The 27,005-nt window shown below is 44.6% G+C and overlaps 1 protein-coding gene across 1 annotated transcript; it reads right to left on the bottom strand.

Moving 5' to 3' along the window:
• Positions 1-352: 352 nt before the first annotated feature.
• LOC129810526 (protein-glutamine gamma-glutamyltransferase K-like) lies at positions 353-25,231 on the bottom strand. Its single transcript, XM_055861079.1, has 14 exons — positions 24,964-25,231; positions 22,533-22,822; positions 22,232-22,423; positions 8,195-8,446; positions 6,203-6,321; positions 5,964-6,071; positions 5,633-5,810; positions 5,382-5,520; positions 5,044-5,236; positions 4,661-4,814; positions 4,235-4,519; positions 3,963-4,123; positions 2,127-2,263; positions 353-1,964 (listed from the first exon to the last, which is right to left on the bottom strand). The coding sequence occupies exons 2-14, from the start codon at positions 22,819-22,821 to the stop codon at positions 1,820-1,822; spliced, it is 2,352 nt and encodes a 783-aa protein (XP_055717054.1). The 5' UTR covers position 22,822; positions 24,964-25,231; the 3' UTR covers positions 353-1,819.
• Positions 25,232-27,005: the final 1,774 nt, after the last annotated feature.

Genomic DNA, 27,005 nt, shown 5'->3' with positions numbered 1-27,005 from the left:
CACACCACCCAATGGCAAAATTAGTAGAATTGCATGAAATATGTTATAAAATGTTCACACCACCCAATGGCAAAATATGTTGAATTGCAGAAAACTTGCTTTAAAACTGCAAAAAAAATTCTATGCCCCATAGCAAAATGTGTAGAAATTAACCGTCCAAAGGAGGGTCACTAATAATTTATGTTTTGCAGCAAGGTGGAGGGGAGAGGTGGCCCAACCAAATATTGTACTTGTGTAGAACTGCTTCTGTCACTATACCACTTTCTCTCTCTCACACTGTGCCTAAGATAATTTTCCACTCAGGAACAAAGTTTATCCTATCCTCTCTCTCACATACAGAATAAGGGCAAAATATTGAAGTGAAATCATTTACTTACATGGTATAATACAGTATAAAAACGTAAATATCACAAATACAATATATTTTCTGTTTTCAAACAGTTAAAGCAGTTGCAGACTCTACTGTTTGTGATGTAGCTGCCATTTCATCAGTTTGTGACACTTCAGGGTTGTTCATTTTGTTAAGCACCAAAGCTGCCATTTAGAAAAGCTAGCTGATATTACTACAAAACCTGGGCTGGAGCATCTTTAACTTGACTTCAAATACGGTCATGTTCATCAATTTCACATAGAATTGCTTTTAGACATTTACACTGCCAAAATAAAGGAAACGCCAACATAAAGGGTTTTAATGGGATGTTGGGCCACCACGAGCTGTCAGAACAGCTTCAATGTGCGTTGGCATAGATTCTACAAGTGTCTGGAACTCTATCGGAGGGATGCGACACCATTCTTTAACAAGAAATTCCATAATTCGGTGTTTTATTGATGGTGGTGGAGAACGCTCTCAAGCACTGCTCCAGAATCTCCCATAAGTGTTGGGGTGAGATCTGGTCACTGAGACGGCGATAGCATATGGTTTACATAATTTTCATGCTCATCAAACCATTGTGCCCACTTGTGCCCTGTGGATGGGGGCATAACCATGGTAGCAAAATAATGGGCAACTTGGCCTGCCCAGAATTTTTATACATGACCCTAAGCATAATGGGATGTCAATTACTCAGGAACCACACCTGTGTGGAAGCACCTGCTTTCAATATACAATGTATTCCTCATTTACTCAAGTGTTTCCTTTACTTTGACAGTTACCTGTATGTTTAAAAGAACTGATCTCTTAAAATCAACAATGTTTTACAAGTTAATAACACCATAGCATTATTCAAATGTACAGTGTAAGGTAACACATACCCCTTCTAATAAGTGTTAGAAAATAATATCTGAGAAAAAGCGGATTGTGTCATAGATATACAATGCTCTGGCAACATAACAAACCACTCTATGTACACAGTATTTTTGCTTTACTGTACAGCATACTAAACAAACATTATTGTTCCCATGTGTCATATACTGTAGCTTGTGCTCTGTTCAGTAGGTAAGATACATTTTGAAATGTCATGCAATTATACAAGTTATAATACCAATCTTGTAAAGACTGCAATCATATGCTTAGGCACTTTCCAAGGCACATTATACAGGTCCAATCTGATATTGAGTGGAAGGGATGTAAAAATGTTACAATATAAGGGACAGGAATCCTCAAGTGGAAACATATAATGATTGAAAAGGTTTGTTGTGCATGGTGTTTGGTTTTCCTGTGTCTCAAACTTATACTGTACTTTCAAACATCATAATGAACTCAACAGCATCATCAGTGCTCTGGTATGGAAGAGGAGAGGGTGATAACGTCTTCTGTCATTCACAGTGATTATGCCTCAATTGTAAAGCAGACCAAAAGGGGTCTATGGTGTCCAAAGGCTCATTTCTCCTTGACGTCAATGTTGGCGACACCGTGGACTTGTGTGAGCTGCTTACAGTCCAGAGAAGCCACCAGTTTCCTGGATCCAGGCAGAGTAGGAACAAAGTGTTCCGTCAGAGTCACAGAGGAGCGACTGGCCACGTCACTGAGAGAGGAGATGAGAGAGACACTCAGACCTGTGCTTGTTCAGAACATAAAAGAACAGTGACAGCATACGTCACACATAGTGCACCTTCAGAGTCATAAGGACTAAAGCTGTGCTTAGATGAAGCTGCAGATAATGAACAGAATTATAATTGTTTCTCACCCAACAGCGATCTGTCGAACACTCTGCAGGCCCAGCCCCTCCACATGGAACACCACTCCCTTCAGTGTGCGTGGCAGAGGGTTAGTGAAGAAAATCTTAGCCGCCATCTTTTTCCCCACCACAGCCTCCCCTGCCGGCTAGGAGGGAAAAGTATTGGAAACTGTTACCACTACAGAACATCTCTGAATCATATTATCAGTAGACAATATCAGACACAGAGAAAGACAGAATATACACTGCTCAAAAAAATGAAGGGAACACTTAAACAACACAATGTAACTCCAAGTCAATCACACTTCTGTGAAATCAAACTGTCCACTTAGGAAGCAACACTGATTGACAATAAATTTCACATGCTGTTGTGCAAAGGGAATAGACAAAAGGTGGAAATTATAGGCAATTAGCAAGACACCCCCAAAAAAGGAGTGATTCTGCAGGTGGTGACCACAGACCACTTCTCAGTTCCTATGCTTCCTGGCTGATGTTTTGGTCACTTTTGAATGCTGGCGGTGCTCTCACTCTAGTGGTAGCATGAGACGGAGTCTACAACCCACACAAGTGGCTCAGGTAGTGCAGTTCATCCAGGATGGCACATCAATGCGAGCTGTGGCAAAAAGGTTTGCTGTGTCTGTCAGCGTAGTGTCCAGAGCATGGAGGCGCTACCAGGAGACAGGCCAGTACATCAGGAGACGTGGAGGAGGCCGTAGGAGGGCAACAACCCAGCAGCAGGACCGCTACCTCCGCCTTTGTGCAAGGAGGTGCACTGCCAGAGCCCTGCAAAATGACCTCCAGCAGGCCACAAATGTGCATGTGTCTGCTCAAACGGTCAGAAACAGACTCCATGAGGGTGGTATGAGGGCCCGACGTCCACAGGTGGGGGTTGTGCTTACAGCCCAACACCGTGCAGGACGTTTGGCATTTGCCAGAGAACACCAAGATTGGCAAATTCGCCACTGGCGCCCTGTGCTCTTCACAGATGAAAGCAGGTTCACACTGAGCACATGAGCACATGTGACAGACGTGACAGAGTCTGGAGACGCCGTGGAGAACATTCTGCTGCCTGCAACATCCTCCAGCATGACCGGTTTGGCGATGGGTCAGTCATGGTGTGGGGTGGCATTTCTTTGTGGGGCCGCACAGCCCTCCATGTCCTCGCCAGAGGTAGCCTTACTGCCATTAGGTACCGAGATGAGATCCTCAGACCCCTTGTGAGACCATATGCTGACACATGCACATTTGTGGCCTGCTGGAGGTCATTTTGCAGGGCGCTGGCAGTGCACCTCCTTGAACAAAGGCGGAGGTAGCGGTCCTGCTGCTGGGTTGTTGCCCTCCTACGGCCTCCTCCACGTCTCCTGATGTACTGGCCTGTCTCCTGGTAGCGCCTCCATGCTCTGGACACTACGCTGACAGACACAGCAAATATTTTTGCCACAGCTCGCATTGATGTGCCATCCTGGATGAACTGCACTACCTGAGCCACTTGTGTGGGTTGTAGACTCCGTCTCATGCTACCACTAGAGTGAGAGCACCACCAGCATTCAAAAGTGACCAAAACATCAGCCAGGAAGCATAGGAACTGAGAAGTGGTCTGTGATCACCACCTGCAGAATCACTCCTTTTTTGGGGGTGTCTTGCTAATTGCCTATAATTTCCACCTTTTGTCTATTCCATTTGCACAACAGCATGTGAAATATACAGTTTGATTTCACAGAAGTGTGATTGACTTGGAGTTACATTGTGTTGTTTAAGTGTTCCCTTTATTTTTTTGAGCAGTGTATATACAGAAAGAAAAATGCTGTAGATATGATTCATTCAGTCTGTTTAGTTTTGTCTGACCTTAATGATGAGGTCAGGGGTGCGGAGGCGGAAGCTGAACTGAGTGGCAAGGACCTGCTGTGTCTCAGTGACCCGGCCTGAGAGGGTCAGCATCAGAGCAGCCTGGTCCACTAGCTGGTCCTGATAGTGCTGGTACTTAAGGATCCACTCCAGGGTCTTCACTGTTAGGAGAGGAGGACAGGACTAGGGATCAGAAAAACCTGGGCATGCAATGAATAACACTGTCTGAATGAACGTTACTGATGTGTAATACAAGATATTCATTGGCTCACCTTCATTGGCTAGCAGCTCCACAGGCGTTTCGTCCTTCTTGACGGTGGCCTTGAGCACGCCAGTGTAGTACATGACTGCCACCTGGCTGTGGAGGTTGATAGTGCGTGGTAGAGAACTAGCATTTCGCATGACAATGTTCAGTTCTGCATCTCCCCCCATGCGTGGCCCCTCCCCATCCATGGTCACCTCTATTGATATATCCTCAGCGATTGGAGAGGTGTAGGTATCTGGTTTGGAACCATAGCGACTGGCAGTCTCCACAGCAATGCGTTCCTCTTCTGTGCCTGATAGAATGACAATAAAGTGGGAATTAATGCATTTTACTTTCTGGGTGCTTGCCTTGTACAGGAGTCTGCTTGTATACATGTGTAATAAAACAATGATATGTAATGCATGTCAGTGTTTGCACAGCTATGTGAAGCTACCTTCTGGGTGCTTGTAAAGGTGTGTGATATCGTTGCGTTCGTCTGAGCCCACAGTCTTGGTGCTGATACAGTGGCCCACTGCATTCTTCTCACTGTGGATCTGGGTGAAGGTGCCATCCAGGTTCCTCTGCCAGTATATCTTATCACTGTTCACCTACAGGACAGGTACAGCAGGAAGAGAGAGGTAGAGATGGTCGAGATGGAGAACATCTGAGACTGACAGGGGCATGTGAGGTCATCACTGTGCATCTGAGATAGACAGAAGATTATTTGTGAAACGTACCCTGCTAGCATGGAAAGCTGAGGTCAAGCAGAGAGAGGTATGATAATGACATCTCAGCAAAGGCAAAGGAAGAAAGAGGAAGACACTAGACTAGACTGACCTCGGCAAAGATGAAGGGTGAGTCATGTTTGAGGAACACTTGTCCGTTGCGGATGGCGGTGATGGAGGCAGGGCCGCAGCGGAAGATGCCCTGGCTGGTCTCCTGGGGGGTGGAGTCTACCGCCTGCCAGCCACCATGACCTGGTGGCAAGTCTGGACGAGCCATCCAACAGTCGTTCCACACGTGGAAGTTCCTAAAGACAGAAATGATGGAGGGATGGGTTATAATTTAGATGGAATCTAGTAAATCCATATTGTAAGAATGGTGTGTGATGACATGACTAAGATGATACACTGAATGAGATATTATGTGTCAGAGTGTGACTGTATTCTACTAACCAGATGGAGTCAGTGTTGAGGTGATCTATAGACTCCAAATTCTCATTGAAGTACACGTCTGTTGTCAGGGAGACATCTGTGTCATGGGCAGAGTTGAAGTTGGACACACAACGGGAGGGAATGCCCAAACACCTCAACACTGAAAGAGATAGGATGGTGAGAGGATAGGGGTCAATGCATATCAACCTAGCACCCTCTCATAAAAGTCATTTGATTTGATCATGTACAAACACACACATACAATAACTAACCTGTGGTGGTGACCCCAGAGAAGACCCAACACTGGCCATATCTGACTGGTATGCCTCCGTCCTTATGGTACTTCTTCAGGATGTCCACACTGCCACTCCAGGCTGTAGGGGAAGTCCCTCCCACATACTTCCCTGACCAATTACCCTCCACGACCCCACAATCATCTGGGGAGTTGATCTGGCATGAAGGAGATTACGGGTTCACATTGGATTCAGTTGATAGTTGGAATAATGAGGTGCCAGTTTGGTTGGACATTGATTGGACTTAGAAGTGATGTTAGTGGTAATAGTGAGGTTTTTAAGACACATTGTGTTTGCGAGGAGAACTCACCATGGCTGAAATGACTCGAACTACATTGACAGGGTCTCCCCAGCCTGAGGGGGGGGTTATACTCTTCTCCAAAACATACAGACAGGCATCCAGGATCCCCTCATCAAACTGAGAAATAGAGAGGTAGAGATGGAAGGAGAGAGAGAAGCATTGACAATGATAGAAATAAGTTAGTTGGGTCTGACCTACTCAGGCCACATTTTCCCATCACCTGACTGACAATCTTCATGTTCCTTCACCTGTCCATAGTTCCATGTTCTTGCACCAATCTGGTTCTCTGTGCCATAGTAAAGCCTGCCGACGTCATTCAGGACATACTCATTCTTCTCATCCTCATCGTCCATGTACACTGTGTCATCTGATGAAGAGAGAGAGAACGGTCAGATTCAGTTATTCAAAAATAAAACAATTCCATCATGTCATGTCATCAGCCTGAAATGAGGGTGGAGTGGACTATGGAGAGTCTCTGAGTTTACAGAAGGGTGTAAGACTAGATCTTCTGAATGACACAAATTTCCTTCATTACATAAATATATGGCTTACCTGACCGGTTAGATTATGTTTCATGATACCACCCAGAGATCTATTATGTTGGGTGTGAGTATTATTTTTAAGTCAGTGGGCTGAGAACAGGGATAAGCTCTCTTTGTATTCATTTCTTAGGGCTGCAATCCCGTTAACGGGATCGATATGACAACAGCCAGTGAAAGTGCAGGGTGCCAAATTCAAACAACAGAAATCTCATCATTAAAATTCCTCAAGCATACAAGTATTTCACACCATTTTAAAAGATACACTTCTTGCTAATCCCACCAAAGTGTCCAATTTCAAAAAGGCTTTACAGCGAAAGCACCACAAACGATTATGTTAGGTCACCGCAAAATCACAGAAAAACACAGCCATTTTTCCAGCCAAAGACAGGAGTCACAAAAAGCAGAAATAGAGATAAATTGAATCACTAACCTTTGATTATCTTCATCAGATGACACTCATAGGACTTCATGCTACACAATACATATATGTTTTGTTCGATTAAGTTGCGGAGAAATTGCAGAGCCACATCAAATAACAGAAATACTCATCATAAACTTTGATGAAAGATACATGTTTTACATAGAATTAAAGATACACTTGTTCTTAATGCAACCGCTGTGTCAGATTTCAAAAAAGCTTTATGGCAAAAGCACAATATTCAATAATCTGAGAACAGCGTTCAGCCACAAAAGCAAGCCATACAGTTACCCGCCAAATTGTGGAGTCAACAAAAGTCATAAATAGCATTATAAATCTTCACTTACCTTTGCTGAACTTCGTCGGAATGCACTCCCAGGACTCCCACTTCCACAGGAAATATTGGTTTTGTTCTGTAATGTCCATCATTTATGTCCTAATAGCTACTTTTGTTAGCGCGTTTGGTAAACAAATCCAAAGTCACGAAGCGCGTTCACTAAAAGCAGACGAAATGTCAAAAAGTTCCGTAACAGTCAGTAGAAACATGTCAAACGATGCATTGAATCAATCTTTAGGATGTTTTTAACATAAATCTTCAATAATGTTCCAACCGGAGAATTCCATTGTCTTCAGAAATGCGATGGAACAGAGCTCGCTCTCACATGAACGCCCATGGTCAGTGCATGTTCAGGTCATGGCAGACCTTACTCATTCCCCTCTCATTCGGCCCCACTTCACAGTAGAAGCATCAGACAAGGTTCTAAAGACTGTTGACATCTAGTGGAAGCCGTAGGAAGTGCAAACTGACCCATATCCCACTGCGTATTCGATAGGTGATGAGTTGAAAACATACAAAGCTCAGATTTCCCACTTCCTGGTTGGATTTATTTCTCAGTTTTTTGCCTGCCATATGAGTTCTGTTATACTCACAGACATCATTCAAATAGTTTTAGAAACTTCAGAGTGTTTTCTATCCAATACTAATAATAATATGCATATATTAGCAACTGGGACTGAGGAGCAGGCCGTTTACTCTGGGCACCTTTTCATCCAAGCTACTCAATACTGTCCCTGCAGCCATAAGAAGTATTAACTAATTTAATCTCTCTCTCTCTCTCTCTCTCTCTCTCTCTCTCTCTCTCTCTCTCTCTCTCTCTCTCTCTCTCTCTCTCTCTCTCTCCCCAACTCTCTCTCTCTCTCTCCAACTCTCTCTCTCTCACTCACTCACTCACTCACTCACTCACTCACTCACTCACTCACTCACTCACTCACTCACTTACCTTCACACCAAGGGTTAAACAGCATGCGGATGTCATTCCCTGGGTCATGTGTAGATGTGGCCTTGCCCTTCGGGCTTTGCGTTGCCACAGTGAGCTGGTATCGGCCAATCATGGCAGTGGGCTGGGAGTTAACAGACAGCTTGATCCTGTTGCCGTCCCATTTCACGATCTTGGCCTCCCAACGGTTATCCTCCAGCTCCTCAACCAATGGGATGATGACATGGGTGCCCTTTGCCACTGTAGGCAGGGATCCTGTCCCATAAACACACAGACATATTACTCAGTGGGATAAGAACAAAATGTGGTGCAATATCTCTTACTCCTATTTTAACTGAATTTATCACTTTTTGCAAAAAATTACATGAAGTTGCTGTCACTTGTTGCTATCATGAATTTCTTTTGGGCAAAGCTGCCAAAAACAAGAGTTGCATATCGTAATAAAACTTTTCACAGACACACGTTGGCTCATTTCCTGTACTTAGTTATAAACACCATCAATGTATTCCCTCACAAAGGAGTTCTACAGTGCCTTGCAAAAGTATTCATCCCCCTTGCCGTTTTTCCTATTTTGTTGCATTACAACCAAAACTTCTGTTATTTTAAAACATACATTTTGTTCTCAGCATCAACAAAACTCTCTCTATCCTCTATCATGTTAAGTGTGTTCAGGTGTGTTGGCCACGCCCACTAATTGGCCACACCTGATCTTAATGAGTGCATGTTTTCTTGAAATGGGGTCCCCCCACCTGGTTGTCTAGGTCCTAATTGAAAGGAAAACCCAAAAACCAGCAGACACTAGGCCAGCGTTTCCCAAACTCGGTCCTGGGGACCCCAAGTTGTGCACATTTTGGTTTTGGCCCCAGCACTACATAGCTGATTAAAAAGAATCAAATCTTGATGACTAGTTGATTATTTGAATCAGCTGTGTAGTGCTAGTGTCACGCCCTGACCGTAGACAGCCTTTTTATGTCTCTATTTGGTTTGGTCAGGGTGTGATTTGGGGTGGGCATTCTATGTTTTGTTTTCTATGATTTTGTGTTTCTATGTTTTGGCCGGGTATGGTTCTCAATCAGGGACAGCTGTCTATCGTTGTCTCTGATTGGGAACCATACTTAGGTATCCCTTTTTCCCTCCTTTCGTTGTGGGTAGTTAACTTTGTTTGTGGCACTATGCCCTTGTAAGCTTCACGGTTGTTTCTTTCGTTTGTTGTTTTGTTGGCTACATTTTAAATAAAAAGGAAAATGCACGCTGACCATGCTACACCTTGGTCCACTTCTTTCAACGGCCGTGACAGCTAGGGCCAAAACCAAAACGTGCACCCTTTGGGATCCTCAGGACCGAGTTTAGGAAACCCTGAACTAGGAACTCCATGGAATGATTTAGACACCCCAGGAGTAGACTGAAACGAACAGCTTTGTACAGTGCATTTGGAAAGTATTCAGACTCCTTGACTTTTTCCACAATTTTTCTTACAGCCTTGTTATAAAATTGATTACATCGTTTTTTAGCCTCATCAATCTACATACAATACCCCATAATGACAAAGTGAAAATCGGTTTTTAGAAATGTTGGCAAATTTATAAAAAAATTATAATGTACATAAGTATTCAGACCCTTTGCTATGAGACTCGAAATTGAGCTCAGGTTCATCCTGTTTCCATTGGACATCCTTGAGATGTTTCTACAAGTTGATTGGACTCCACCTGTGGTATATTCAATTGATTGGACATGATTTGGGTAGGCACACACTTGTCTATATAAGGTCCCACAGTTGGCAGTACATGTCAGAGCAAAAACCAAGCCAAGAACCCGATGGTCACTCTGACAGAGCCCAAGAGTTTTTCTGTGGAGATGGGAGAACCTTCCAAGCTCGGACTTGAACCCGATCGAACATCTCTGGAGAGACCTGAAAATAGCTGTACAGTGACACTTCCCATCCAACCTGACAGAGCTTGAGAGGATCTGCAGAGAAGAATGGTAGAAACTCCCCAAATATAGGTGTGCCAAGCTTGTAGTGTCATACCCAAGAAGACTCGAGGCTGTAATCGCTGCCAAAGGTGCTTCAACAAAGTATTGAGTAAAGCGTCGGAATACTTATTTAAATGTAATATTTCAGTTGTCTAAAAAACAGTTTTTTCATTATGGGGTATTTCTATTTGTTACGGATCACCATTAGGCAGCAGCTACTCTTCATGGGGTGCAGCAAAATTAAGGCAGTTATACATTCACAATAGATTTCACAACATATTAAGTGTGTGCCGTCAGGCCCATACTCTACAGCCACATATCTACAACACAAAATCTATGTGTACGTGTGTGTATTGTACATATGTTATTGTGTGTTTGTATGCATGTGTCTGTGCCTTCACAGTCTCTGCTGTTCCGTAAAGGTATATTTTTAAATCAAATTTTTACTGCTTGCATGAGTTACTTGACGTGGAATAGAGTTCCATGTAGTCATGGCTCTATGTAGTACTGTGCACCTCCCATAGTCTGTTCTGGACTTGGGGACTGTGAGATACCTCTGGTGGCATGTCTTGTGGGGTATACATGGGTGTCCAAACTGTGTGCCAGTTGTTCAAACAGACAGCTCTGTGCATTCAACATGTCAATACCTCTCACAAATACAAGTAGTAAATGAAGTCAATCTCTCCTCAATTTTGAGCCAGGAGAGATTGACATGATTATTATTATTGTTAGCTCTCTGTGTAAATCCAAGTGCCAGCTGTGCTACCCTGTTCTGAGCCAATTGCAATTCTCCTAAGTCCCTCTTTGTGGCACCTGACCACAGGACTGAACAATAGACCAGGTACGAATGCTGTTACGAATGCAGAGCTGCGCTTTATTATGGACAGACTTCTCCCCATCTTAGCTACTGTTGTATCAATGTATTTTGACCATGACAGTTTGCAATCCAGGGTTAATCCAAGCAGTTTAGTCACATCAACTTGCTCAATTTCCACATTATTCATAAAAAAATGTAGTTGAGATTTAGGGTTTAGTGAATGATTTGTCCCAAATACAATGCTTTGTTTTTTTTATATTTAGGACTAACTTATTCCTTGCCATCCATTCTGAAATTAACTGCAGCTCTTTGTTAAGTGTTGCAATCCTTTCAGTCGCTGTGGTAGCTGACGTGTATAGTGTTGAGTCATGCGCATACATGGAAACACTGGCTTTACTCAAAGCCAGTAGCATGTCGTTAGTAAAGATTGAAAAAAGTAAGGGGTCTAGACAGCTGCCCTGGAAATGTCTGATTCTACCTGGATTTTGTTGGAAAGGCTTCCATTAAAGAACACCCTCTGTGGTCTGTTAGGCAGGTAACTCTTTATCCACAATATAGCAGGGGGTGTAAAGCCATAACACATACATTTTTCCAGCAAAAGACTATGATCAATAATATAAAAATAATAACAATAATAACAAAACAGCGCCCACAATCTTTTTTTCATCAATTTCTCTGTCAATCATCAGTCATTTGTGTAAGTGCTGTGCTTGTTCAATGTCCTTCCCTATAAGCGTGCTGAAAGTCTATTGTCCATTTTTTTTTACTATAAAATAGCATTGTATCTAGTGAAACAATTTTATCCAAAAGTTTACTAAAGGTTGGTAACAGGCTGATTGGTCAGTTATTTGAGCCAGTAAAGGGGGCTTTACTATTCTTAAGTAAGGGAATAACTTTCGCTTCCCTCCAGGCCTACAGGGCACACACTTTCTAGTGGGCTAAATTGAAGATATGGCAAATAGGAGTGGTAATATCTTCCGCTATTATCTTCAGTAATTTTCCATCCAAGTTGACAGACCTCGGTGGCTTGTCATTGTTAATAGACAACAATACTTTTTCACCTCTTACCCAAAATTGCAAATTGCAAAATTGCAATGCTTTCATCATTTGATCAGTTATACTTGCTGTCACGCCTGCTCCCGCTCTTACCCCCTGGCGCTCGAGGGCACCAGGCTGCCCTGCACTACGCACTCCTGCCACCATCATTTACGCACACCTGCCTTCCCTGGTCACGCGCATCAGCGATATTGGACTCACCTGGACACTCAATCACCTGTTTTATTACCTCCCCTATATTTGTCAGTTCCCCAGCTCTGTTCCTCACTGCTGCATTAATTGTAATGTGTCTGTGTTACCCGTGTGCTGACGCTGTTCCTGTCTCGTTCCCTATTAAATGTTTGACTCCCCATATCTGATTCGCATCTCCAGCGTCATCCTTGTGACAGAATGCAGCAGCCAACACATAAAGCATTGGGGAGTACTGGCGTTCCGGTTGGTGATGACGTTGGTCCTGGGTCGTCGCCGATGGAACCGGGGGTGCTTAGCCAGCTCGTCGGGCTTCCACGCCCTAACTGGCTCGAGAGGTTTCCTTGCCCAGGTTGGCTCGGAAGGCGCCCATCCCACGTCGGGCCTCAGCCAGATCGTCAGGTCTTGTTCGCCCAGCCGGCCCAGAATTTCTTTTGGTTTTGTTGATGACGTCGGGGTGGATTCCGCCGCCGATGGAACCGGGGGTGCCTAAGCCAGCTTGTCGGGCTTCCACGCCCTGGCTTGTTCGAGAGGTTTCCTTGCCTAGGTTGACTCGGCAGGTTTCCATCCCACGTCATGCTCCCCCGGATCATCGGGCTCCCTCGCCTCAGCTGGGATCGTCAGGAGTCCTTGCATCAGCCGGCTCGCCAGGCTCCTACGCCCCTGCCGGTTCGTGGGGAGTTTACCCCCAGCCGGCTTGCCCAGCGCTCATGTCTCGGCCAGTTCGCCCAGGTGGGACGCCGGGTGGCGCCACTAGGGGTGGTGGGGTACTACTGTCACATTCCCACTCTTTCCCCCCTGGCGCTCGAGGGCGCCAGGCTGCCCTGCATTACGCACTCCTGCCACCATCTACGCACACCTGCCTTCCCTCGTCACGCGCATCAGCGATATTGGACTCAACTGGACTCACTCAATCACCTGTTTATTACCTCCCCTATATTTGTCAGTTCCCAAGTTCTGTTCCCAAGTTCTGTTCCCCACTGCTGCATTAATTGTAATTTGTCTGTTACCCGTGTGCTGACGCTGTTCCTGTCTCGTTCTATGTCCGTTCCCTATTAAATGTTTGACTCCCCGTACCTGCTTCGCCTCTCCAGCGTCATCCTTGTGACAATTGCTTGTGTAATGCCAGTGTTTGTTGCTGGCATGTCATGCCTAAGTTTGCTAATCTTGCCAATTAAAAAAATAATTAAAGTAGTTGGCAGTAGCGGTGTGTTTTGTGATGAATGAGACATCTGATTCAATGAATGATGGCGTGGAGTTTGCCTTTTGTCAAGACTTCAGTCGAAGTCGGTTCCTCTCCTTGTTTGGGCGGGGCTCGGCGTCGTCAGTCTACTAGCAATCGCCAATCCACTTTTAATTTTCCACTTGTTTTGTCTTTGTTTCTACACACCTGTTTTTCATTCCCCTAATTATTGTTCATGTATTTAACCCTCTGTTTCCCCCATGGTGTTGTGCGGGATTGTTTTATGTCATGTTCGGTAATGTTGGTGACTGGTTATTTCGATGGGTGCTGTTTCTTACCCGTGCGTAAAAGTTGAGGTTTGTGTTTTGTGTTTGCAAGTGTATTGTTTTACCTTGCACCATCCATTATTCTGAGTAAAGTTTAATTGCTCCCAATTCTCTGGTCTCCTGCGCCTGACTGCATGCACCAGCTACACCCACCATTCTGACACCTTTTTGGCCAAAGCATTTTACTATCATTGTTTACGTCATTGTTTCATAGTGTAGTTTCTTCGTTTTATTCAGTTTAGTCACATGATTTCTCAATTTGCAGTACATTTGCCAATCGGTTGTACAGCCAGACCTATTTGCCATTTATTTTGCCTCATCCTTCTCAACCATACCATTTTTCAATTCCTCATCAATCCACGGGGATTCAACAGTTTTACAGACATTTTATTAATGGGTGCATGCTTATTAGTAACTGTGATAAGCAATTTCATAAATGTGTCAACAAATATTCTTTACATCAACAACATAGTACTCACTACAAAACGTATTGTATGACCTCTTATACACTATATTAGGCACAGCCTTTGGAACTTTGGTTTTCCTAGATATGGCTAGTATATTGTGATCGCTACATTCGATTGATTTGGATACTGCTTCCAAACAAATTTATGCAGCATTAGTAAAGATTTGATCAATACATCTTGATTTAATTCCTGTGCTGTTTGTAACTACCGTGGTAGGTTGATTGATAACCTGAACCAGATTGCAGGCACTAGCTACAGTTTGAAGCTTTCTCTTGAGTGGGCAGCCTGATAAAAATCTATCAATATTTAAATCACCCATAAAATATACCTCTCTATTGATATCACATATATTATCGAGCATTTCACACGTTATCCAGATACTGACTGTTGGTGGTCTATAGCAGCTTCCCACCAGAATGGGCTTTAGGTGAAGCAGATGAACCTGTAGCCATATTTATTCAACAGTATTTACCATGAGATCCTCTCTAAGTTTACAGAAATGTGGTTCTGAATATAAACAGCCACACTTCCACCTTTTGGATTTCTGTCTTTTCTGTAGATCTTATAACCATGGGCCTTTCAAGTGGCGCAGAGGTCTAAGGCATTGCATCGCAGTGCTAGAGGTGTCACTACAGACCCGGGTTCGATCCCAGGCTGTGTCCCAATCGGCCGTGACCGGGAGACCGATGAGGCGCTTTTGATACAATTGGCCAGCATCATCAGGGTTAGGAGAGAGCTTGGCTGGCCGGGATGTCCTTGTTCCATCGAGCTCTAGTGACTCCTTGGGGTGGGCCGGGCGCATGCACGTTGACTTTGGACACCAGTTGTACGGCGTTTCCTCCGCCACATTGGTGTGGCTGGCTTCCGGGTTAAGCAAGCAGCGTGTCAAGAAGCAGTGTGGCTTGGCACCTTTGCCTCTCCCGAGTCCGTAGGGGAGTTGTAGCAATGGGACAAGACTGTAACTACCAATTGGATATCACGTAAAAAAAAGAGCTTGCTACCATTGTATTATCTAAGTAAGTTTCAGAGATTGTCAGAATATGAATGGCATCTTACTAGCAAATGATTGATTTCATGAACCTTGTTTCTTAAGATACATATGTTAACGTGGGCTATTTTTAACCCTTGTCTGGGATGCTTGATTGTTTTTCTTGCTTTACTGGGAAGCTCAGCAGAGGTAGACATCCTCTGGTTATTTATGTTAGTGTAGGGTGAGCTGCACGCATTGGACTTCCTGCTAGGGCACACCTCCTCAGTGCTAACTGTATAACTCTGGTTCATAAGCATATGATTACTGCATACAATAGCTGTAGGATCAGCAGAGGCCTTCAGGGCAGTAAGTGGGACATAAATTAGGTTACTTACATTGTGTCTTCCAATGCCCCTGGGATAATGTACATTTGCTGAAGCATTATGACAACTTAGCGACACAATGGTAGGGATTAAATAAGACAGACTTGGGTTATTGATAAGTCATTGTCTCAACGCAGCCTTATAATGCTGTGAAAGGATCCAGGTACCCAAATGATTTGGGTGGATTCCATCCTCCTTATAAAACAAGGTATGTTTCCAGAAGGTATATAAATTGTCAATAAATGTTACACCCACAGAACTGCAATAGTAACTGGCTACGAGATTGATGAGAGAAAAAACCAATGTAATCCATTTTAGAATAAGGCTGAAACATAACAAAAAGTGGAACATCTAAATAGTCTTTGGGTTTGAAAACGCAGTGAAGGAAAGTTTCATAGGTGAAGGTGGTAAGCTATACAATGACATGCTATACAATGTGATAACTTGTAGTTCTCTTATCTCTTAAATGTTCAAATCTCATTGATCCTATGTCACAATTTTTTTGTGTGTTTGCATGATTAATGCCTAAAGAAATACATTTCCATGTGTCCTATCTGTGCTTGGATTTCATAAAAGATAACCCAAAATAATATAGCAGTCTTATTTAAACATTCAGTGAAAGTTTTAAGGAAGTTCTTCAAAAACCTCCAAATAACCTATCATCTCCATTCTCAAAGCGTTAATAAAAAAAACAGGAAAACTGTTACTGTCACGCCCTGACCTTAGAGAGCTTTTTATTTCTCTATTTTGGTTTGGTCAGGGTGTGATTTGGGTGGGCATTCTATGTTCATTTTTCTATGTTTTGTATTTCTTTGTTTTGGCTGGGTGTGGTTCTCAATCAGGGACAGCTGTCTATCGTTGTCTCTGATTGGGAACCATACTTAGGTAGCCTTTTCCCACCTGTGTTTTGTGGGTAGTTATTTTCTGTTTTGTGTTTCTGCACCTGACAGAACTGTTCTTTGTCGTTTTGCTCTTTGTTATTTTGTTCAAGTGTTTTTTGAGAATAAATCATGAACACTTACCACGCTGCGCTTTGGTCCACTCCTTCTTCAACAGACGAGCGTTACAGTCACGTCCTGGTCTGTTTTATCTGTCCTTGTGATTGTCTCTACCCCCTGCAGGTGTTGCTTATTTTCCCTGGTGTATTTATCCCTGTGTTTCCTGTCTCTCTGTGCCACTTCGTCTTGTCTGTTCAAGTCAACCAGCGTGATTTTCCCTGTGATCCTGCTTTTTCTAATCTATTTTGCTAGTCCTCCCAGTTTTGACCCTTGCCTGTTTCTGGACTCTGTACCCGCCTGCCTGCCCTGACCTCGAGCCTGCCTGCCACACTGTACCTCCTGGACTTTGAACTGGTTTTGACCTTTTGCCTGTCCACGACCATTCTCTTGCCTACCCTTTTGGAATATAATAAATATCAAAGACTCAAACCATCTGCCTCCTGTGTCTGCATCTGGGTCTGGCCTTGTGCCCTTATATTATGAACTGGCCATGACAGACCCAGCAGACCTGGGCCAGCTCTGCCATGCTGTCTCCCTAAAGGGAGCCACCATTGGGAGACATGAAGAGCTACTACTGGACCTTCTGGAAGGGCTTCGTTCCCTGACGGAACGCCACAACCAAGGGTTTAAGGCTATTATGGAGCAAATCAGGAAGTTAGCTCATAGGCAGCCTGCCACCTCTGACAACCCCCAACCATCCAGTAACTTTTTCCCTATGAGTGGTGAGTTTGTACAGCCTACCCCGGCTCCCCGAGAACCCCGCTTACATCCTCCGGAGTGATACTCTGGGGATCCTGGTACCTGCCAGGGTTTTCTTTCTCACTGCTCCCTTATTTTTGAGCTACAGCCATCTTCGTTTCCTTCAGACCGATCAAAGATATCGTATATTATTACGCTAATGTCGGGAAGGCGCTCTCCTGGGCTACGGCAGTTTGGGAGCAACAATCCGCCATTTGTCGTCATCTGGAGAATTTCATGGCAGAGGTGAGGAAGGTGTTTGATTCTCCGGTATCCGGGAGATAGGAGGCCCGAAAACTACTTGAATTACATCAAGACTCCATTAGTGTAGCAGACTACGCTGTTGCTGCTGAGAGTGCCTGGAATCCAGAGTCACTTTTCGATACCTTCCTTCACGGACTATCTGAGGTGATAAGGGCTAAGCTAGCTGCTCTGGAATTACCGGTGACCCTCGATTCCCTCATTGCCCTCACCATTAGAATTGATGGATGGCTAAGGGAACGCAGGAGTGCGAGGTCTGGCCTGTGTCACACTCATTCATTTGCAGTGGCTCGCTCATCTTCGAAGGAATCCAGGAGTCCCGAAGGCTATTTTTCAGAGAGGATCCGAAGCCACCCGAGAATCCTTGATGATGGGTGAGCCTGATACACCAGAACCTATGCAACTAGGAAGGGCTGGGTTATCGCCTAGGGAACGTTCTCACCGGCTAATCTCCAATTGATGTCTGTATTGTGGAGCTGTAGGGCATTACATAGTCACCTGCCCAGTTAAGAGACCTGAAGCCTTAGTAGGTACAAGCACTCTTGTGAGTCTGACTGGGAATCCTCTAAGTCCCATTACCCAAACTCCTTTTTATGTGAGCTTGCTGTGCAGAGACCAGTCTAAGTCTCTCCGGGGCTTATTGACTCTGGGCAGATGAGAGTTTCATGGATGCAGAGTATGCAGAGTATCATGACCTCCTGGAGGTTCTCAGCAAGGGTTGTGCTACCTCCCTTCAACATCATCCTTACGATTGTGCTATTGACCTCCTTCCGGGCACCACACCGCCTCGAGGCCGGCTATATTCCCTGCCCGGTCCTAAGACCAAGGCCATGGAGGAGTACATCGAGGACTCACTGGCTGTTGGGAGCATTCGCCCTTCTGCCGGCACAAGATTCTTCTTTGTGGGGAAGAAGGACAAGACCCTGCGTCCATGTATTGATTACCGGGGCCTCAATGATATTAAGATTAAAAATCGGTACCCTCTTCCACTCCTCTCCTCAGCTTTCAAACTTCTCCAGGGGGCTACTATCTTTTCCAAACTGGACCTTCGGAATGCCTACTACCTTGTGCGGATACGCGAAGGAGACGACTGGAAGACAGCTTTCAACAATGCCAGTGGACACTGAGTACCTGGTTATGCCGTTTGGAATCACCAACGTGCCTGCTGTCTTCCAGGCTCTGGTCAACGATGTACTCCGGGACATTGAATCGTTTTGTTTTTGTCTACCTCGACAACATCCTGGTTTTCTCTGGTTTTGCCCAGGAACACATTCTCCATGTTCGACAGGTCCTTCAGCGCCTCTTGGAGAATCAGTTGTTTGTAAAGGCTGAGAAGTGCGAGTTCCACCTCTCCACTATCTCCTTTCTGGGATACATTATTGTTGAGGGGAATGTACAGCTGGATCCAGAGAAGGTGAGAGCAGTGCTGGATTGGCCCTAGCCCACGTCCAGGGTAAAGCACCAACGGTTTCTGGGTTTTGCAAATTTCTACCGCCGTTTCATTCGAGGCTACAGCAATCTGGCGGCTCCCCTCTCTACACTCGCCTCTCCCAAGGTACCGTTGACATGGTCTCCAGCAGCAGACAAGGCTTTTGGAGATCTAAAGCAGCGATTTACTACTTCTCCCATCCTCATCCATCCAGACCCAACTCGTCAGTTTGTGGTGGGGGTTGATGCTTCCGATGTGGGAGTAGGGGCCGTTGTTTCCCAGCGATCCGTCCAGGACCAAAAGCTTCATCCCTGTGCCTTCATGTCTCAACTCTTCGGAGAGGAATTATGACATTGGGAATCGGGAACTTCTAGCAGTTAAGATGGCTCTGGAGGGATGGAGACACTGGCTGGAAGGGGTCGGAACATCCATTTCCAGTAAGGACAGATCATAAAAATTTAGAATACCTCCGCACTGCCAAGCGCCTCAACCCAAGGCAAACTCATTGGGCTCTGTTATTTACCAGGTTCAATTTCACGAACTTCTACTGCCCAGGGTCAAAAAACGTGAAGCCGGATGCTCTATCCCGTCTGTACAGTTCCACTGCCACTCCCTCTGAATCTGAGACCATCCCCCCTGCCTCTGGTTTGGCAGCTTCTGTTTGGGGAAATGAGGCTCTGGTCCGCAAGGCAGCCCCTGGGGGGGGGGGGGGGGGGGGGGGGGGGGGGGATAACCGTCTGTTTGTTCATGATTCAGTCTGGCCTCAGGTCCTGGAATGGGCTCACTCTTCCAGGCTTACCTGTCATCCTGGCACTCGTCGAATTCTGGCTTTCCTTCATCAATGCTTCTGGTGGGCCACCATGGTTCCTGACGTCTCGACCTTCTTCACCGCATGCATGGTGTGAGCGCAAAGCAAGACTCTGTGGCAAGCTCCATCTGGCCTCCTACAGCCACTCCCTGTCCCTCATCGCCCCTGGTCCCATATTTCCCTGGATTTTGTCACTGGGCTTCCTCCGTCAGATGGAAACACCACCATCCTCACGGTGGTTGACAGATTCTCCAAGGCCGCCCATTTCATCCTTCTGACGAAGTTACCTTCAGCCAAGAAGACAGCCCAGCTTATGGTGCAGCACATCTTCCGAATCCATGGATTCCCGGTTGACATTGTCTCGGACCGGGGTCCTCAGGTCTCGTCCCCAATCTGGAAGGCATTCTGCACTCTTATCGGGTCGTCAGCCAGCCTGTCATCTGGGTTTCCTCCCCAATCTAACGGCCAGTCGGAGCGGGCCAATCAAGATATGGAGACGGCACTCTGGTGTCTTGTTGCCAGTAACTCCACAACCTGGAGTCAGTAACTGGTCCTGGTGGAATATGCCAGGAACACTCTCCCCTGCTTGGCTACTGGACTCTCTCCCTTCGAATGCTCCATGGGGGTATCAGCCCTCGCTCTTCCCAGAGCAAGAAGTTGAGGTCAACATACCTTCAGTTCAGAAGTTTGTCCGCCACTGTCGGCTTACCTGGAACAGAGCTTGGCGGCTCTTCTGAAGACCACTTCCAGGTATCGTTCACAAACGGACTGCCACCGGACTCTGGCTCCTCGCTATCGGGTCAGGCAGAGGGTATGGTTGTCCACTCGGGACCGACCCCTCCGGGTAGAATCCCGAAAACCTCCCCCGCCCATTTCATTGGTCCTTTCCCCATTTCTAGAGTCATTAGTCCCACTGCTGTTGCCCCGTACCCTCTGTGTTCACCCTACTTTTCATGTGTCCAGGATTAACCCCTTGTCTCACAGTCCTCTGTCTTCTGTTCTAGGCCCATCCCACCCCCCGTGTCATCGATGGCCGGCCAGCGTATACAGTGAGACGCCCCTGAGGGTTCGACCACGGGGCAGGGGTTTCCAGTACCTGGTTGACTGGGAGGGTTATGGCCCCGGAAGAGAGGTGCTGGGTTCCTGCTAAAGACATCCTGGACCCGGCCCTCATTAGCAATTTTCACTGCCAACACCCCGGTCAGCCAGGTATGCGCCCTGGGGGGGGTTTACTTATCCCTGTGTTTCCTGTCTCTCTGTGCCACTTTGTCTCGTCTGTTCAAGTCAACCAGCGTGTTTTTCTCGTGCTCCTGCTATTTTCCTTTTCCAGTCCTCCCGGTATTGACCCTTGCCTGTTTCTTGACTCTGTACCCGCCTGCCTGCCCTGACCTGGAGCCACACTGTACCTCCTGGACTCTGAACTGGTTTTTACCTTTTGCCTGTCCACGACCATTCTCTTGCCTACCCTTTTGGAATATAATAAATATCAAAGACTCAGACCATCTGCCTCCAGTGTCTGGGTCTGGCCTTGTGCCCTTATAGAAAACTTTCAAGGAACCAGAGTAAAACCTCCCTGCAACCTATTAAAATAAACATTCCCAGGACAGGCAAGACTTTCACTTTTGTTCTCAGAATGTTTAAAAAACATGCAATTTTACCAGTCAGGAAACGTATGGCTTTGTTCCCACAACCAATGTGAAACCAAAAACATACGGTTTGTTCCCAAAACTTCCAAGGAACCAAATGTGCTAGCTGGGTGCAGTCCTACCACAATAGGGTGTGCTTGATAAAACAAGTAGAGAAACTATATCTTCCTCAAACACACCTACAGTCCACCCACAGTACACTCATTCTAAAGCTCCATACAGTATCTGTCCTGCATGTTGCTGTTCTATAAATACCAGCATGGCATAGATGGTGATTTGCTGCTTGTCTATTAATACACTTGCTACCACCCAGCAAGCTTAAGACACATCTCCTCATACAGTATAGTACACACTCATACTCTAAGATAAAGTTTACAATCAAGAAGCTGAAAGGGCATTGTGAATTGAGTTGGTGAGCTGGTTGGTGGTTATTAAAGCTGTTTATGGTAGGATATAGTCCTCAGTGGAAAGGGGATTTGAGCAGGACTGTGAGATATTCTCCTCTAAAACACTGGAGACTTGCCACCAACGACATGGATGAATCAGTTACCATGGCGATAACCACCAAAACATAGTGGAGGCACAGGCTTCAGAGACACAAGCACACACAAAGAAGCACACACGCTCATACCCGTAAACACACAACCACTTAAAGTTACTCTCAGAGTTCGCATGATTGGTTATAAAGGGCTTGCTGTTATCATGTGCACTTATTAGCCCTAGGGATTCCCAGAAGGGGGACGGTGAGGCCATTGAGTCATAGTAGCCTATCATGATTCTGCAGAATATCTCACTGACCTGTCTTAAGCTCCAGGTGGAGTCTGTCTGTGTTGGGGTAGTAAGGTCGTGAGAGGTCAAGCCACATCATGAAGGTATTCCCCCTGCGGATGATGAGGTCATCACCGTAGTAACGGTCTGTGTGATGCTCCAGGCGGTTCAGACCCGTCTTGGTTTTCATCAGGTCTATGGACCGCACTGTCAACAACAGCTCTGAGAAAAGGGATATAAGAAAGGAAGGCCATTTTAAAGTCAACCATTTTGTCACAAATGCCACAACGTCTAGCGTAGTAATAATAATAGTTTTAAAAGAGTAAATTACCTTCGAGCTCACTTCCACCAGTGACTGGCTTGTCGGCATTCATCCCTGCATTGTTGTCGACATCCGGGATCCCGGTCACGACCGTATCTGTGATGTCATCATCATCGCTCAGTCTTTGACAGCAGCAAGGACAGATCTTACGTAACCATTGTCGACACGCCCCCTCCTCTGTGTTCTCCTCCTCTGGTTCCTCCTTCTCTGGCACATCCTGCCCCCATCCCAATGTGACTGATGGGAACCTACCCACATTAGACAGAGAGTGTCTGACTGACAGCGTTTCCACAGGCATCCTGAGAATTTAAAAAAAGAGGAGCATGTATTGTTGTCATTTTGCTTGTGCTTACTACTCTATCATCAATCCATATCCATCCGATAACTTTTGAACATATGTCATTATAATTGGTCAATTTGCATCACAAATCAAATGTTGTGCTCTCATGAGTGCATGCAAGCTAACTAGCATCTCCTTATCATGTGTGTATGTTGTTTTTCTATCCTATTGCTCCTTCATCCAACTCTTTCATTCTTATCCAACTTTTTCATAATCCTCTTTGTAGAGCCCTATCCAGTCATTTCTTTAGTCCCTCTGAAAGTCTTTCCCACACTCTGTCTGCATTCTTGCCTCTCACTAACTGTTGCTACATAGTGACAGATCACAGTCTCAATGAGGTAACACTGGAAGAGAGCAGGCTCATTCCTTACGTACGTGCCAATGAGGAGAATCAAAGAAAAGAGTGGAGAAATGGAAGATAAATTATAGACAGAGAAAGAAAAGAATGCTTCTTCTTCATTACTAATACACTTAACATCTCTGCCCTCAGACTGAAAAACAACTGGGAAAGGGAGAGTGAGAAAACATTACACTGATTTTGAATTCATAATAGAAATTGAGCAACTGCTGAGATGTGTGAATAAGTGGAAAAGTGGGATATAGGAAATCTAACTAAAAATGGAAATATCTAACTACTGCAACAATAACTTGAATCCTGACACAAGCAGTATGCACATGGATGTGTACACATACTGTACATTCAAACACATAATATGTACACACACACACAAACCATTAAAGACATACGGACACATGCTCATACATATACACAATGATAGGGTAAGAAGTACACCACCTGCCCCAGTGCCAAAAATATGAACGGGTTGAGGGCAGGATTGTACGGAATGGGAATGTGTTCCATTTGAGAATGGGTGAATGTCCAGCTTGGCTTTTAGCCATGTCCAGTAGACCTGCTCTGTGTTGTATCTAGCTTGTAAGTACAATATTATTACATACAGTGGACAGACGGAAAATGTACAATTAATGAATTGCCGCTAAGTGTGGAGGAGTATACCTCAGAGCTTGAGTCACTGCAGCTAAATAATTTTTTATGACATTTTGTGAAACAAGAGAGGGCCAGCAACCACACCCCAATGTAATTGAGGAATCATTTTCACTTATCCAGAGCTGAAAGAATATGCTCACCATATAATCTGCCAGGAGTGAATGTTTTGCCTGTGGCTGTAAGCATGTTTCAGAAGTCTGTTGGTTAGGCATGGCTAGACTTTGACTGATACAAAGAAAGGAGTGGACCGTTGAAGCATGAACTCTCACCTGGTAGACTTGATTACATACAGTACTGTACAGCAGTCACTGTTGATAGGGTTTGCCCTCAGGCTTGGATACAGCTACAGTAGGTGGTAGATGTGCAGTAGTGTCTAGTGTAGTAGATGTATGTATTTATATGGTAGATGTATGTATTTATATGATGAGGGTGGGACTGAAGAGAGAGGATGAGATAGTCATACTGTAAGTCAAGTATTGTAGGCTGGTGAGGTGTATGCATGTGAGTGAACTCTTGCCTACAAGTGCTATATATACTGTATATATACATATATATTTATATTCCAGACTTTGCTATTGCTTGTTCTGAACTTTCTTAATTTCTTTATTTTGGGGATTTGTGTGTATTGTTTTGTATTGTTAGGTATTACTGCACTGTTGGAGCTAGAAACATAAGCATTTCACTGCACCTGCGATAACATCTGCAAAATCTGTGCACGACCAATAACATTTTATTTTTGAATTATTTGTTTCTTTGTTATTACCTTTCTGACATAATACTGCAGAAAACGAGCAATTAAAAATAGCAATTAAATAAGGCAGGTCACAAAAACAAATTAGTTCAAGGTGTATGTTACTTTGCCAGCAGCCAATCACAGGTGAACCCCGACCAAAGACATGGTTTCATCTCCCATCCTTTTTCTCAAACTGGATGAGATGATCTGTGACTCACGGTGTGAACAGAGACAGAGTGAATTGTTTTTCACAATGTGTCAAACACCACTAAGTTTAAAAACAGCAGGCTATCTGGATGAGAATTAATTGAATTCATGAATCATGATTTTAACTGTCAGACATTTACAGATATTCACTTACTTTGCAACCTATGTGTTCTCCTACGGGTTAGTGGTTATTGAATCACCACTGGCAGCCGCTGACTGAACAGTCCCGTGCGCATGCACAAAATAATATTGCCGTGGTATGCTGTGCGCGTCCTCTCTTCTTCACAGATTGTGTTGAACTACTTAGTATCCTCTTTGAGAGAACTTTTAAACTCAAGATTATGAGACAGACAGCAGAAACACCTTCCTCGCCTTCTCATTCTCCTCCCCTAGTCCATTGATACAGTATGAAGTCAGTCAGTCTGGGCACTTTCCCCAAATTGGCCCGTCCCATTTCCCATAATAGAATCAGTGCAGTGGCGCGTGTTTGACATTATTTCGTCAGTTCGTGGGCTTAGTTGCTGACTGTAGCATTGTGTGTGCACATGTCAAACTATCTTGTCAATGTCAAAATCTAAACCACGAATAGCCTAACTTGTGTCGAACCTTCAAACTAAACTCTTAGCCCACTGAGGACTTTCCCTTTTTACTTTCTAAAAGTAATACAAAATTTGATACTTTAAGCAAGCCTGACACCAAAGTGAATGGCTACACACATTTCAACACAGAAGGAAACAGTGAAAACTCCAGACAACCAGATGACAATGATAAAAAGAGGATAAAGGGAGGAAACGGCATCTTATACACACAGGGGATATGTCATGAGACTGTTCACATGAATGCAGTCATTTAATCAGGCAGGCTTCTATGCAACATGTCTCTCTACCACTGTGCTGTCTGAACACCAGTCAAGACAAATGGTTCCAAATTTGACACCCCCCAAACACATCTCGGATATTCACTTGTGATGTCACGCTCACTTCCATGTGAGCCCCTCAGAGTTGAATTTTCCATAAATCTTGTGACCCCAAGTTGAAAGTTGCCTCTGTTTAAGTTCAAACAAATCCATCCAAACACAGATGAATGCTACACTTCAAACACTGAGCAGTCATTTAAGACATGATATGTAGCCACTGCAGTTTGAAAATGAGTTAAGACATTGTTAAGACATGTTGTATTTTATATTGTAAAACAGTTAGGTCTGGCTGTGCATTCTGAGATAATTCATGTGGATACATACTGTACATGTAAAAGTTGAACATATCTGAGACATACATTTGTGATGTAAGCTCCCTATGGGTCTCTTTGAGTTTAAACAGAATAGATGTTTTATCTCAAACACAGCCCTTACCACATGATAGTGGGATATCTCATAACTTGATGCTCACATATCTCAACATTCATCTCAAATTATTTTGTAGAAATGTAAAATAAATTGATTTATGTATGTCATCAGTGAGGGTAAGTATTTATCATGAATTAATAGATTTAGTGGAATGACTCTTAGGACCCAGGTTCACGTACCATGGAGATGAAACGCAGACTTATAGGCAATCATTGCCAGAATTTCCTAATGACTCAGAATGAATACAGCGTGTCACTAGAATTCAACCCTACATAGAATAACCACACACTCTGTTTTTTCACTTAACTTTAACAGTTGTGGATTGTGCCAGTATATGTATATTTACCCAAATTGTTAACTTACACAATAGTGGGGGTCACTGTGAATCCATCTCCCCACACAAGCGGAATAAATGGTGGAAAAGAGATACAAAACACTTAAAAAACACCCCTTTGCTTCTCACATACATGCATGCCCACAAACAGACACACAAACATATTCTGCTGATGGTAGTATGTCGGGAATAGGGGGTATGTCGGGAATGCCCCTAGACACTGATCGAATGTCAGTTTTCCGTTAAGAATAGTTATGGTTAGGATTTGGGGGTAGGATAAGCTTATCCTAGATCTGTGTCTAAGGGAAACTCAGAATGTGCCCTGCCGTTTGCCCAATCAGATCAGGAGGTCAGTGACTTAGGGCAGTAGCTTGGACAACTCATATTGGATGTTGGCAATCTGAGTGACAGGGTTGCCACGAACATCAAGGCGGGTCAGCTTCAGGCAGGAAGTCAGGGGTTGAATGTCAGAGAGTTTAGATATTGTTCCATATTAAGTTAAAAGAAAATGACAACA

This window comes from Salvelinus fontinalis, chromosome 14, assembly GCF_029448725.1.
Source record: "Salvelinus fontinalis isolate EN_2023a chromosome 14, ASM2944872v1, whole genome shotgun sequence".
NCBI classification, from domain to species: Eukaryota; Metazoa; Chordata; class Actinopteri; order Salmoniformes; family Salmonidae; genus Salvelinus; species Salvelinus fontinalis.
This window is presented reverse-complemented; position numbering and strand designations above follow the sequence as displayed.

Bases quoted from the DNA above. Each gene is read 5' to 3' on its own strand.
- LOC129810526 (XM_055861079.1), bottom strand. From the start codon at position 22,821: ATGCCTGTGGAAACGCTGTCAGTCAGACACTCTCTGTCTAATGTGGGT. The intron at 5,521-5,632 runs GTTAGTTATTGT...TATCTCTTTCAG, and splicing joins CTCTGGGGTCACCACCACAG to TGTTGAGGTGTTTGGGCATT. The intron at 4,520-4,660 runs GTAGCTTCACAT...TCATTCTATCAG, and splicing joins CCTTTACAAGCACCCAGAAG to GCACAGAAGAGGAACGCATT.